Below are 13,837 nucleotides of genomic sequence, written 5' to 3'. Positions count from 1 at the left end.
AGGGGAAAACAGTTAAAATTTTATTTTTTGTAGACATGACATGTTAATACTTCTAATATGACTTTTCTGAAATATAGAATGTAAACACAAAAAGGCCCATACCAGAGCTCATGTTGTGCCAGAACACTGTGTAACAGTGTTCCAGCACTTTTTTGGGGAGCCAGAACATAGTCTGGTACTTCTGACTGAGCTCACTGCTCCAGAAGTAGAGATGGTGGCTCATTTAATGAGCCGCCCTCACTCATTGGAACACAAGAGCTGGTCAGACCAAAGGTCCATCTAGCCCAGTATCCTGTCTTCCGACAGTGGCCAATACCAGGTGCCCCAGAGGGAATGAACAGAACAGGTAATCATCAAATGATCCATCCGCTGTTGCCCATTCCCAGCTTCTGGCAAACAGAGTCTAGGGACACCATCCCTGCTCATCCTCGCTAATAGCTGTTGATGGACCTATACTCCATGAATTTATCTAGTTCTTTTTTGAACCCTGTTATAGTCTCGGCCTTCACACCATCCTCAGGCAAAGAGTTCCAAAGGTTGACTGTGCGTTGTGTGCAGAAATACTTTCTTTTGTTTGGAAAATAAATAAAACTTCCTTATTTACTTTCTCCATACCAGTCATGATTTTATAGACCTCTATCATATCCACCCCAATCGTCTCTTTTCCAAGCTGAAAAGTACCAGTCTAATTAATCTCTCCTCATACAGAAGCCATTTCATACCCCTAATCATTTTGGTTGCCCTTTTCTGAACCTTTTCCAATTCCAATTCCAATATATCTATTTTGAGATGGGGCAACCATATCTGCACGCAGTATTCAAGATGTAGGCATACCATGGATTTATATAGAGGCAATATGATATTTTCTGTCTTATTATCTATCCCTTTCTTAACGATTCCTAATATTCTGTTCGCTTTTTAACTGCCGTTGCACATTGAGTGGATGTTTTCAGAGAACTATCCACAATGACTCCAAGATCCCTTTCTTGCGTGGTAACAGCTAAATTAGACCCCATCATTGTATATGTATAGTTGGGATTATGTTTTCCAATGTGCATTACTTTGCATTTATCAACATTAAATTTCATCTGCCATTTTGTTGCCCAGTCACCCAATTTTGCGAGCTCCCTTTGTAGCTCTTGGCAGTCTTCTTTGGACTTAACTATCTTGAGTAGTTTTGTATCATCTGCAAATTTTGCCACCTCACTATTTACACCTTTTTCCAGATCATTTATGAATAAGTTGAATAGTACTGGTCCCAGTACAGACGCTGGGGGCACCATTATTTACTTCTCTCCATTCTGAAAACTACCCTTTCTACCCTTTGCTTCCTATCTTTAAACCAATTATCGATCCATGAGAGGACCTTCTCTCTTATCCCATGACAGCTTATTTTGCTTAAAAGCCTTTGGTGAGGGACTTTGTCAAAGGCTTTCTGAAAATCTCAGTACACTATATCCACTGGATCCCCCTTGTCCATATGTTTGTTGACCCCCTCAAAGAATTCTAGTAGATTAGCGAGGCATGATTTCCCGTTACAAAAAACATGTTTACTCTTCCCCAACAAATTATGTTCATCTATGTCTCTGACAAATCTGTTCTTTACTATAGTTTCAACCAGCTTGTCCAGTACTGAAGTCAGGGTTTCTGACCTGTAATTGCTGAGTAGGGATCCAAATCCTGGGGATGCTCCTGGGTTCCTCTGGAGACTGCCCAGGTGACTGAGCTTCCATCTCTCCTTCCAGAGCGGGAAGCCAGGTCTGGAGACTCCCCAGGGGTCTTCCCAGGTTACCAAGCCACCATCCTTCCACTTAGGAAGGAACAATCAGTTGTACACATACAAAATGGGAAATGACTGCCTAAGAAGGAGTACTCTGGAGAGGGATCTAGGGGTCATAGTGGACCACAAGCTAAATAGGAGTCAAAAGTGTAACACTGTTGCAAAAAAAAAAAGCACACATTATTCTGAGCTGTATTAGCAGCAGTGTTGTAAGCAAGACATGAGAAATAATTCTTCCGCTTTATTCTGCACTGATTAGGCCTCAACTGGACTATTTTGTCTAGTTCTGGGTGCCACTTTTCAGGAAAGACGTGGACAAATTAGAGAAAGTCCAGAGAAGAGCAACACATATGATGAAAGGTCTAGAAAACTTGACCTCTGAGGGAAAATTGAAAAAAATGGGTTTGTTTAGTCTGGAGAAGAGAAGACTGGGAGGGGACATGATAACAGTTTTCAAGGACCTAAAAGGTTGTTACAAGGAGGAGAGAAAAAAAAATGTTCTCTTTAACATCTGAGATTAGCACAAGAAACAATGGTCTTAAATTGCAGCAAAAGCAGTTTAGGTTGGACATTAGGAAAAACTTTCTAACTGTCAGGGTGGTTAAGCACTGGAATAAATTGCCTAGGGAGGTTGTCATTAGAGATTTTAAAGAGCAAATTAGACACAAACCTGTCAGGGATGGTCTAGATAATACTAACTCCTGCCTTGAGTGCAGGGGAATGGACTAGAAGACCTCTCAAGTCCCTTCCAGTCCTACGATTCTATGACCTCTCCTAATGGAGTGGGAAGCCAGGCCAAGGGTTCCCCCTGGGTTGTGCTCAGGTTACTGAGCTGCCATCTCTCCTTCTGGAGCAGGGATGCAGGTCCAGAAGTTATCTTCCAATTTTATGCCCACCTGGGAGGCTCCACCCTCCCCCAGACACCCAAATATAAGGGACTCTGTCCTTTACTCCCCTTTGCTCTCTGACCCCTACCAAAAATTTTTACAAATCTAGGGCCTGTACTGGAAAATATTCTTTTTTGCCTTCAGAATACACATAACAATTGTAAAGCCACACTAATTTTTTAAACCAATATTACAGAGGGGACTTAAATAAGGTTTTTTTTATAGTACCTGTCTGTAACCTAAACTATGGAAATTCTACTACCCCTCCAGAATAGTGTTGAACTTCACCTGTTTCAGTTGCTGAAAATCTATTGATAGCTCTTTTTAGCTTGAGATGTATTTTGTGCTGAGACTGGAAATTTTCTAACGATAACTTCCTTTCTGCTTGGAGCATCTCCCACAATTCTGAACATTTGACATCTAAAATATTCTCTCTGCAGCTCACAGAGGTGGATCAGTATTTTGGTGCCATATGGTCTGACCACACCCACTCTGCTCCCACATGCTGCCAGATGAGTTATTCCCATGCTGTAAAACTTGCATAACACCATTATCAACAAATATTCCAGAGATAAGTAAATAACTAATACATTAGAACAAGGAAGACTGTCATATGGTAATGGTTCCACCTAATATCTAACCCTTTGTTCTTGAGCCATCCAGGGTGGATAGAACTGTGGGAGATGCTACTAGCCGAAAGGAAATTATCATTAAGAAATTTTCCATTCTGAAGCCCAGTTTCTCCCACAATTCTCAATGACTGAGAAGTAGCGAGCAGCAAGTAGGAAGGGTTATGAGACAAAAGTTTAGTAGGAAAAAAGTATCCCCCTTTTTATGAGGTCATGCAAAAGTTTGTATTATTTATAGGCTACTTCCTGCAGCACCTTCCTGCCAAAGAAGGCCTCTGGAGAAGACAGAAGGTCCACCTTTATGTGAATAATAAAGTTGTTAGCTGTAGACCAAGTGGCTGCTTTGAAAATTTCTGAAGTGCACACACCTGTTCTTTCTGCCCATGATGCTCCTAAAGATCCCGTGTAGTGTGCCTTGATCCCTTCTAAGACATGAACCTCTGATTTCAAGGATTCTACAATACATAGACTAATCCACCTAGCAGTGGAGGACTTGGAATTTCGCATGAAAGGACATGAATAGGGAACCTGATCCTCCCATGGATTCTGCATGCCTGAGATGGATTTTTCAACACTCTTCTGATATCTAAGGTATGCCATGCCTATTCAGTTGTATCTTGTGGTTTTGGACATAAAGGAAGCACAATTGCTTTAGAAGTGTGGAAGGAGGAATTTACTTTAGGAAGAAAGGATTCTAGTATTCTGAGCACCAGTTTGTCCTCATGGAACACATAGTAAGGCTCCTGTATAGATAAGGCTGCCAGCTCTTACACATGCCTCGTGAATGTGACAGCTACTAAGAAGAAAGTCTTAATGGATTATTTTTTAAAAAAGTAACACTGAAGTCAAACACTGAAAGGGATAGCTTGGCTGGGCCCTCAAAACTAGTGGAAGGTCCCATTTTGGGAAGAGTGGCCTGACTAACTGACTGCTCAAAAGAATCTGGCTACCTGTGGATTGTCTGCCAGGCAGCCCAAGGATCCTGCAAATAGTATGCTAGTAAGAGCAGACAGCTGATGTGCACTGGTATAGGGCTAATCTGTCTATACCTTCTTGTAGAAAGTCCAAAACAGTTGGAATTCCTGAATTTCTGGGATTTGCATTGTGCTCTTGGCACCAGTTGACGACTCTGGACCAGATAGAAGAGTACGCTTTTAGTGTTGATACCCTCGTAGATTAAAGCAATATCTTAATAACAGTGGAGGACAGACCAAGACCTTTTAGTACTTCCCTTTCAATAGCCAGGCTATTAGGTGAGCTGTTTAAGATCCAGATGAAGGAGAGGATCTTGCCAGAGAAGGTCCGGTCTCCATGAAACCTGGAGTGGGAGCTTTCATGTCAGCTCTATCAGGTCTGAGAACCAAGGTCTCTTCAGCAAATGGGGAATTATCAGTATTACCTCTCATGTGCTCATTTTATTTTCTGGATCACCTTCTGCAGTAGAGGAAAGGGTAAAACACATAAAATAGGCCCTGTGGCCAACTGTGTGATAAGGCACTGTTCCCATGGCTCTGGGGTCTGCCTTGTATGCAAAATATTTTGGCCTCTTTTTGTGAACAGGTCAGTTGAAGGGAGGCCAAACATCTGAACAATGAGATCGAAAACTTGATTCAGGCACCACTCGGAGTTGTTGACCCTACACCTGCTGAGCCAGTCTGCTTTTTGGTCCAGATCCCATATGATATGGATCACTCTGAAAAAAAAAAAAAAAGGAGAAACTGTTCTGCCCACCTCATTATTTCTATTGCTTCTGTGTGTAGTGTCAGATTCTTTGTTCCCTTTTGACTGTTTAAATACACTACACTAGTTGTATTGTCTGATTGAGCCAGAATGTGGTTTCCCTTTAAGGTGGCTGGAACCTTTCAGTGCTAGCTTGACCTCTCTCAGCTCTATGAGGTTTATCCTGTGAGCCTTTTCCTCTTCCCTCCAGAGGCCCCTGGCTACTTGGATCTCCAAGTAAGCGTCCCAGTCCTCCGCGCTAGCACCGGTTGTGAGGACTAAAGGATCTGGAAGGTAGATCGGCATGCCTTTACGGACCTTGTCATGGTCTGACCACCATGGTAAGGAGTTGAACACCTGTGTTGGAACCCATACTTGATCTTTCATGGGTTCTGTAGAGTGGCCCCAGACCTTTAGTATGAAGGCTTCTGATGTGTGACTGCCCATGGAGCAATCCCTACGCATAACATCAGGAGTCCTAGCAGTTTGAGATATAGCTCTATGGTGGGCCTCCTGCGACTCCGGAGAAAGAAAATAAATTACTGAGTGGAATCAGAGAACTTTTCTTAGCACTGATGATGAAGCCATGCACCTGGAGGTGATTCAACATCCAACGTGGGGGCCTGTGCACTGCTGACTCTGATGGAGCTCTGATCAGATGTCATCCAGAAAGGGGTACAGATGAGCTCCTTGCAACCTGAGTCTGGCTATTATCACCACCAGTATCTTTATCAAAATCCTGGAGGCCAAGGACAGGCTGAACGGAGCATTCAGTACTGATGTCTCCTGACATAGGTGAATCTCAGAAGGCTGTAGTGGCATGGTGTGATTGGAATATGGAGATATGCACCATTAGATCTACTGAAGTCAAGAAGTCTCCTCCCCTCACCCCACTAATTGAGCCTTTTGAGGTGATCTCTGATACCCCCCATGCATTTCTGCACAATGAAGAAGATGGAGTAGAACCCAGAGAACTTTTCTTCTGAGGGAACACTCTCTATTATTCGGATATCCAGAAGATGAGATATTTAATTCTGGATCAGATTGTGTTATATGGCGTCGTTGTAGCTGTATGAAGAATGCATGGGGTGGAGCCTGCAACTCAGGGTGCATCCCTTGTTCACTATTTCCCTGGCCCACTTTTCTGTGGTCAATGAAAAATTCCTCTAGGAAATGGGAAAACCTGCCCCATAGCTTCTGCTCTGGGCAGAGGCCTATGTGATTTTTGTCAAAGTGGATTTTTCTGGAGGGCTGAGGTCCCTCTGGACTTTCCTCCAAGACCTTGATTCCACTATTTTCCACTGGGGAATCTGTTGTCCGCACAGTGGTACCAGCAAAGGGACAAGGAGAGAAAGGAGTGACTCCTGCTGAAGGCTGGTCTATAGTCTCTCCTGAGGGTCCTTAGTGGGGATGGAGAGACTGTTTGGATATTCTTGTATCGTCAGGCACCACCTTTTCCAGCTTTTCTCCAAAATGCAGGGAGCCTGTAAACTTGGCCAAACATAGGACCTGTTTAGAGTGAGCATCCACAAAGCCATAGGTGTGCCCAGCTAGTGAGCTGGAAGCCATGGAGCAGGCTGAGCACCTCATAGCATCCATTGATGCGTCACCTGCAAATACTGTTGCTAGGGAGACTTTCTTTAAAGTGGAGCCACAGTCAGGGTGAGCTCTGCCCTTAAGGCTTTGAGATCGTTCAGCCAGGAACGAGATGCTCCTACAAAGCAGGCAGTTGACAGGGACACTCAGAGGAGGCTTCAAAGTCCTTTTGAGAGTGGTCTCCATCTTCTTATCTGTGAGGTCCATAAGGTAGAACTCCCCCGAGGGAATACCATATCCCTGGCAAGGGATGCTTCAGCAGCGTCCACCTTCAATGTCTCTGCAATAAAGCCCTTTGGTTCTTGAGTATTATATAGCCTGAGATCGCTCTTGTTAATGTGGTTGCTCTTATCAGACTCATTCCATTCATCCCTAATCACTTCATCGAAGGCAGAGTGAAGGGGTATTGCCATCTCAGGGGAAGTTTTTGAGGTGAGAAATTGACTCTAGGGTTTACTCTCAGGAACCTGCTCAGGTTTCAGAGGCAGACAACCCACCTTCCTCAGAGAAGGAAGAGGAGTCAGGGAACCTATATCGCCTGGATTTTTTTAACTTTTTCTTTCCCTTTTTATGCTTTTTAGATTTTTTTTTTAAACCTTTTTGTGCACTTTGGGAGCACAGAAGCTCTGCTGCAGATTTGGTTAGGACTTTTGTGGCTTGCCTTCCTTAGAGCCTGGAATCCTCTCAAGAGGTCTGTCTCAGAATCTGCCTATTGGGTCCCATTTCCTCTGAGAGCAGGGAGGAGGAAACTCATGGTCAGAGCCCTCCTGAGCTTGGGAGGGAGGGGGCTGATTAAATGCCCTGCTTCTTTCTCCACGGTGCTCTGACCCACTTTAAGACTCTGGGAGACAGGACTTGTGGCCCCAAAAGCCTCCCCCTTTTGTTCTGCAGTGGTCCCCTGGTACTTACCCCTGAGTCGAATGGTCCAGGTCCTCCTCGCTTTTGGAGCCTCTCCCAGCTCTGCATTGGGGTTCCTGATCCATTTTTCCCCAATTGGAGTCATGGCTGCCTCAGTGACTGAGTGACCTTCACCCACCTGTCTGACTCGTAGTCACGGGACTTAACAGAGGTTGGATGCAGGGTGAGCACAACTCACTATCTTCCAAGCCTGAGAAGGCTGCCTCATACATAGAGCACCACTTGGATTTGACCTGGTGCTTTCTTGGCTGCTCTGCCATGCCTGTAAGGGGCAGAGTAGCCAGCAGGGAAGACACTGTAGTGGAAACTCAGAGACGGTTAAACCAGAGAGGTTAACCAACCCAGGGAGGAGGAGGAATACGGAGAAAGGAGAACACTGCTCCCCACTATCCAGAAAACTCAGCAGAAAAGTTAAAACAGAAGGAGTAAGGATGGAAGCAAACGAAACTGCTACTGTCTTCTGCTGCAGAGGCAAAGAATCTGATGGCAAGCAGAAGTACACTGAGTTTGGCCATACCAGGCAATGCCAAAATACTGATCCGCCTCCATGAGCTGCAGAGAGATGTAAGCACCCAGGCATCCAGAACTGCAGGAGACACTGGGCTACAGATATTTGTATCCTATAAGGCAAATTTCTCAACATAATGTTTCCTGCTGTGCAATTTTTTCTTCATTGCCTATATTTATTTTATACAGCATCTGCAATATTTGATCAGTTAAGACTAAAAGCAATCAATTCCTCTATGAATAAATGGACTTACAAAGAAAGGTGGAATAGAAACCAAAAGGAACTATAATTAATTGCACTAACTATTAATATTAATGGGGATTTTTGCTCAAAAATTGATGGCATGATCTGGTCTATGGTTCCTACAACATGTGACCTGAAAACTTGAAAAGAGATATACAACAAAGACATATACTACTCAAATACATTATACATCTCTCAGCTGCTCAGTTTACAACTGTGAGCAACACTAAGAACTTGTCTAAGCTTAAATGTGTAACCATATATAGCTAGATTGTATGTTACAGAAAAACAAAATATACACACAAATATATAAGAACTTTTATTTACTCAAGGACCCACTCAATACAAGCACTTAACTTGAATAGTTGATTAATCATGTTTATTATTTGTAGCACTTAGGGATCAACCAAGAACAGGGCCCCTTTGTGCTAGGCACTGTACAAACAGAGTAGTGTACTGTCCTGGCCCTCAAAAGTACTTGCCATTGATTTCAATGGGATTTTGGATATGTCCAGTAGTAGGAGAATGAGATCCAGGGGGAGACAGAGGAAAAGAATTGCATATTTGACTTTTATGGAGTATTATAAATGTTTTAAAACACTATTTAGTTTCCTTCCACTTTTATCAATTTGAAACATGAACTGCCTATCTGAGCAAGACAGCAAGCAAACACAAGCACAATAATTATTATGTTGTAACATTCCTAGATAACACTGAACTTTACCAGGCTCGGCTCCTGAAAACTTGTCACTATTTCTTCATTAGCTTGAGATTCAGTCTTCTTTTCCTGAGATTCAGCTGATGTCTGCTTTGCAAACAAGAAAGAAAATTAAGTATGATTTTATGACTTATATTTTTATCCTACAGAACAAAACACCAACAAAGTGATATATTCTCATAAGCATGAGTTTTGTTTTTCACTGCAAACACTGATAAATTAATTTGCAACTAGTAAGTACATTTATGGACAAATGATCTTAGGCCCCTATCCTACAACCACTTTTGCACATGCTTAATTTTACTACCATGAGCAGCCCCTCAATGGACTTACTTATGGTAGTAAAGTTAAGCACAAGCAAAAGCATTTGCAGGATCAGAGCCCTAAAGAGCAGGATGTTGAGTAATTTCTTGATGCACCACCTCACATGCAGAATTCTGCAGGCAGAGCCAGCAAAAGAGTTACTACAGGGTTTAGAAGGATGCTCAGCTCCTTGCAGAACTACTCATCCTCTTGTGAAGTTGGGGTGTGGAGCCACACCATGTCTGTGCTCAACATATGCCATTTTGTTTCTGGTGCACCAAAGTAGAAGCACCAACTCACCATGTTAAGTAAGGTGTGCATTTCTTTACTCCACATGGTTGCTTCCTATGCATCTGCCAAGTATGTGCAGATAACTCAGCAAGTGTGCATTTACCCTTTGTGACATATAGGGGTTTTGGGGGTCAAGTCCTAAAGACAGCACTAGCTAGTGTGAGTTTCATAGCTAAAGCTATATTTAAGAAACGTTCTGAAATAAAACATGCTTTAAAAATCACAAAGAAATTGGAAACATTTATAATCTAAACAATTCACAGATGCAAATAAATACAAGAGCTCATTAAAGCCCTCAACAAAACACGTTAGAGACCAAAAATGGAAGAAAAGAAAAAAGAACCCTTCAGCAACAAAACGCCTACTGGGATTGAGACCACTTATTTTTAAGTTAAATGTACAATTTTTCAAGACAATGCAATTTTCTCTTATTGGATACATTTTCAATCTAGTATAGTGAAGATTTTAAAATATACAAGCAAACAGTTTTTTGCATGTAATACTCAATTTAATTTTAATCTACCAAGTAACATTTCATTGAGAGTACATTAATAAATAAGCATCAGAGACCATGTATTTTCAAAATTTTGACTTATCAATGATGTTGAGTAAAAAAGCTGCCCAGAGGCCAAGAAAAAGAGAGCTGGGTCGACTACTATCCCACAAATTTAATCTGAAAAGCAATGAAAAGCTATACAATGCTCTGAAAGGGACCCTGATATATGTTTATTACAACTACCTTTATAATTCACCAATGACTTGCAACAACAGACAAAGGAAAAACTATGCTTTTCAAGGCATTAGGTAGTTTTTCCCTGCTTCAGAGGCAAGGAACTGAACTGTGCAGAGAATTCATTGTAACCAAAATAAATTCCTCTGTTTAATCTCACAGTTCTATTTTTAATTCTTAAAGTCCTGCTAATGTTATCTACCTTTAATAAATGTTTTTCAATATGTATGAAAATTTCATATTTTACATAGCAGTTTTATTTTACCTAAGAGATCACATTTGTTCTTCAATAGATAGAAAATGTTAAAATAAGTTTAAGGAAGAATCTATATTTATATTTAATTTATATTCTATTTATATGCAGTAAATAGGCATGCCCTGAAAACCCAAAGACCAGCACTTCAGCTGTACTAAATCAGGATAGCACCACTGATTTACACATGCTGAAGAGCTGGCCCAAAACATGTTTGCATTCTGTGGAAGTCATAACATGGAATATACAACATGAAGATCCCACTAACACTTACATTTTGAGTAGTAGGTATGCTTAAAGGTATAGGTTTCCAATAAAAGAATACAAAGATGTTGCTATTCTTCCTACTAATGATCAAAAGGTGTATCTTAAAGCAGTGGAATGAGAGAATAGCTCCTGACATATAAGAACAGGTAGAATACATTCAATATCATCTTCCCAAGCTGGAACACACAATCTTCTTCCTTTTGCAACACCTGCACATATTTCCCCCCTTCACAGGGGAAGAGGAAGTCCTGTCCTCACCTACCTCCAGCCCAGCCGGGATTAACACCTAACCCGACTCAGGGTAGGAGCCACTGGCTGAGAAGTCCCCAGCCCTGTGGTGACTTCTCTCTCTGCTGATGCTCCAGGTGCCTGAAATGATCTACCTGCACAGCTAGAGAGTGGTGCCTGACTGCTCTTGCAGCTTCCCTTTGCTTCCCTGTCAGAAAGTCATTTTTCTGCGGGGAAGCAAAGAAATCTGCAAGGGACATGAATTCTGCACGGAATTCCCCCAGGAGTATATATCACAGGCCACCAACAGCACGCAGGACCTGCACACTAAGGATGAGGGAAACAGTAATAAGAACACGTGTCTATATAGAACATCTCTTTGCACAATAAGATTATTTTGAGCTGATTAGGTTTTTTATAGAAGATTTAAGCAAATAAGTTAAACATCAGAGGTCCCTACCTCTAGGCCACCATCACCAGGCAATTTCCCATAGCATCATGACAGAAGTGTGTATTGAAGAGAAATTTGGAGGAAAGTGTAGTGGCTTACCAGACTATTTCAGGGACAATATACCATGCATAACGGTTGCATGGAAGATTGTGTGATGGTGCTTGTGAAGCAAGTGAATAATTGGGCAATGTAGGATAAAGAATAGCATTATTAGTAGAGCAGAGGAGATGGGGCGTTGACACAATAAAGTACATGTACAGATAAGAAGGATGGGTCTAAATTGAGAAGGGCCTTAACAAGTCTGGAACAGACAGCTTCTGAAGGAGAAGCCAGTGGAAGGACTCAAAGAGCAGGGTGCTGTGTTCAGACATACAGGTCAGGAAGATGACCTTAGCAGGAGTATTTTGAATATACCTCAGGTGAGCGTCAGGAAGTGAGGGTGAGTGTCAGGAAGACCAGAGAGAAGGAGGTTGCAATTATCAAGATGGGCAAGAAAAAGAGCCTAAACAACAGTGAAAAGACTAACAAATTTATTCAAGTCTTCCTTTTCTTTTTGCGGATTCGGGGGGAGGGATAGCTCAGTGGTTTGAGCATTGGCCTGCAAAACCCAGGGTTGTGAGTTCAATCCTTGAGGGGGCCATTTAGGGATCTGGGGCAAAAATTGGGATTGGTCCTGCTTTGAGCAGGGGGTTGGACTAGATGAACTCCTGAGGTCCCGTCCAACCCTGATATTCTATGATTCTATGACTAACACGGCTGCTACTCTGAAACCAATGAAAAGACTGAATCTTAGATATGTTATAGAGGAAGGACCAGCAACATTTGGACACAGTCTGAAATGGATGCTCAGATCTGCATTCCAAAATAATGTTACCATTCCTTTAGCAATTAAACAAAAAAGCAGAAGCAGTACAAGAAAAGGATGGACATCAGTTCCATGACAACCAATAGCCCTTGTAATCACACTTGTAATGAAAAAAAACATTATGTTTCTTTTACAGAAGAACAGTGAGGAGCCAAGTAAGAGCTGTGTCCACAAGTAACCAGAAAAATAAAGATGAGAAAAGTCTGACCTTCCTGCTTGAAGGCCTGATCCAAATCCTATTCATATCAATGAAAAGACTCCCATTATCTTTACAGGAGTTGAATTGGGCCTCAAGGAAACAGTGAAAAAGAGAAAGTTTAAAAAATCTGCTGATAGTGTCTGTATGAAACTGTTCTCACTTAACCACCTTTCATGTATTGCTTGCTGGTAAATTGGTGGAAAATGTATGCTCAGTCAATTTCAGCATTGCCGCTTAAGCTTGCAGGTATAGTATTAGTATTTATATCTTCTACAAGAATTGCTTCTCAACTAATGGTGCACCATACATAGATCTATCCAAAAGCATAAGCCAGTTATGTCCGAACTATAATTTAAACCTCAACTAGAACATAAAGAATGTAAATAGCAAACATTAAACTGACATAAATATCATGAATAGATGTAAATGTCAAAGGGAAACAGACCTGGTCAACAGTGACTAACCCTTACCAACCCACTTCTGAAGCACAGTAAGTGATTAGCCAAACTATTAAGCATAATGGAGAAGATCACAACAGGCCATCATTCTGACATGGACTCACAGTACCCAGAGACAGACAGACAGCCACACACACATAAGTTAAAAAGATAAAAATACTGTGTATTTGGTGTTGGTTTGATACTGTTCATTACATAGTTCTTGTATAGTAACAATATTTGCATGCTCAAATTTTTGTGGTTATTTTACCAAGATTTTTATTTTACTAACAAAACAGTTTTTCTTCTATCCATATAACCCAAAAAGTTATTTGGACCGCCAAAGAATTATTGTACTGTAACAAATAAAGATGATCAGCTGCAGGTTGTTTAATGCTGAACAAAAGAAATACATTTCTGCAATGAATATAAACTGAATATAAAGTCAACAAGTAACTTGGTAACTCAGTATATTAAGAGTTAGCAAGCACTGACAATCAAATTAAAATTATAATTAAAATTCTACTTCTCAACAAAACATGGTGGGAACTATTATTCATAACTAGTTCCCCTTGAGGAATCCAAAGAAAACATGGTTGAGGGGTCATGTCCCGCTGCTGGGCTGGCATACTTTTCCCTGGATAACAGTAGTCTTTTTAAGGCTGCTGGGTAAATTGTGGTCAACCTTGTAACAATATAATAAGCTAACAACATTAAGTAGCCAATGCCAATCAAGAATGAGATAATAAGAAGGGGAAATATGTAAATAAATAAAATCTCATTTAATTACAATAGCTTGTTTTCATTTCACTACA

The 13,837-nt window shown here is 41.4% G+C and overlaps 1 protein-coding gene across 4 annotated transcripts in view; it reads right to left on the bottom strand.

Moving 5' to 3' along the window:
- TTC6 (tetratricopeptide repeat domain 6) overlaps positions 1-13,837 on the bottom strand; it is a 124,727-nt gene that overhangs the window by 106,685 nt on the left and 4,205 nt on the right. For 3 of the 4 annotated variants that reach the window (XM_073349092.1, XM_073349095.1, XM_073349094.1), the window contains exon 3: positions 9,005-9,088. In XM_073349092.1, coding sequence (XP_073205193.1) covers positions 9,005-9,088 — 84 coding nt within the window. The remainder of the gene's footprint in view (positions 1-9,004; positions 9,089-13,837) is intronic. The other variant, XM_073349093.1, reaches the window with a different exon arrangement.

This window comes from Lepidochelys kempii, chromosome 6 (assembly GCF_965140265.1).
Source record: "Lepidochelys kempii isolate rLepKem1 chromosome 6, rLepKem1.hap2, whole genome shotgun sequence".
Taxonomy (NCBI): Eukaryota; Metazoa; Chordata; order Testudines; family Cheloniidae; genus Lepidochelys; species Lepidochelys kempii.
Note: the sequence above shows the minus strand (reverse complement) of the source record. Positions and strands in the feature narration are given on the sequence as shown.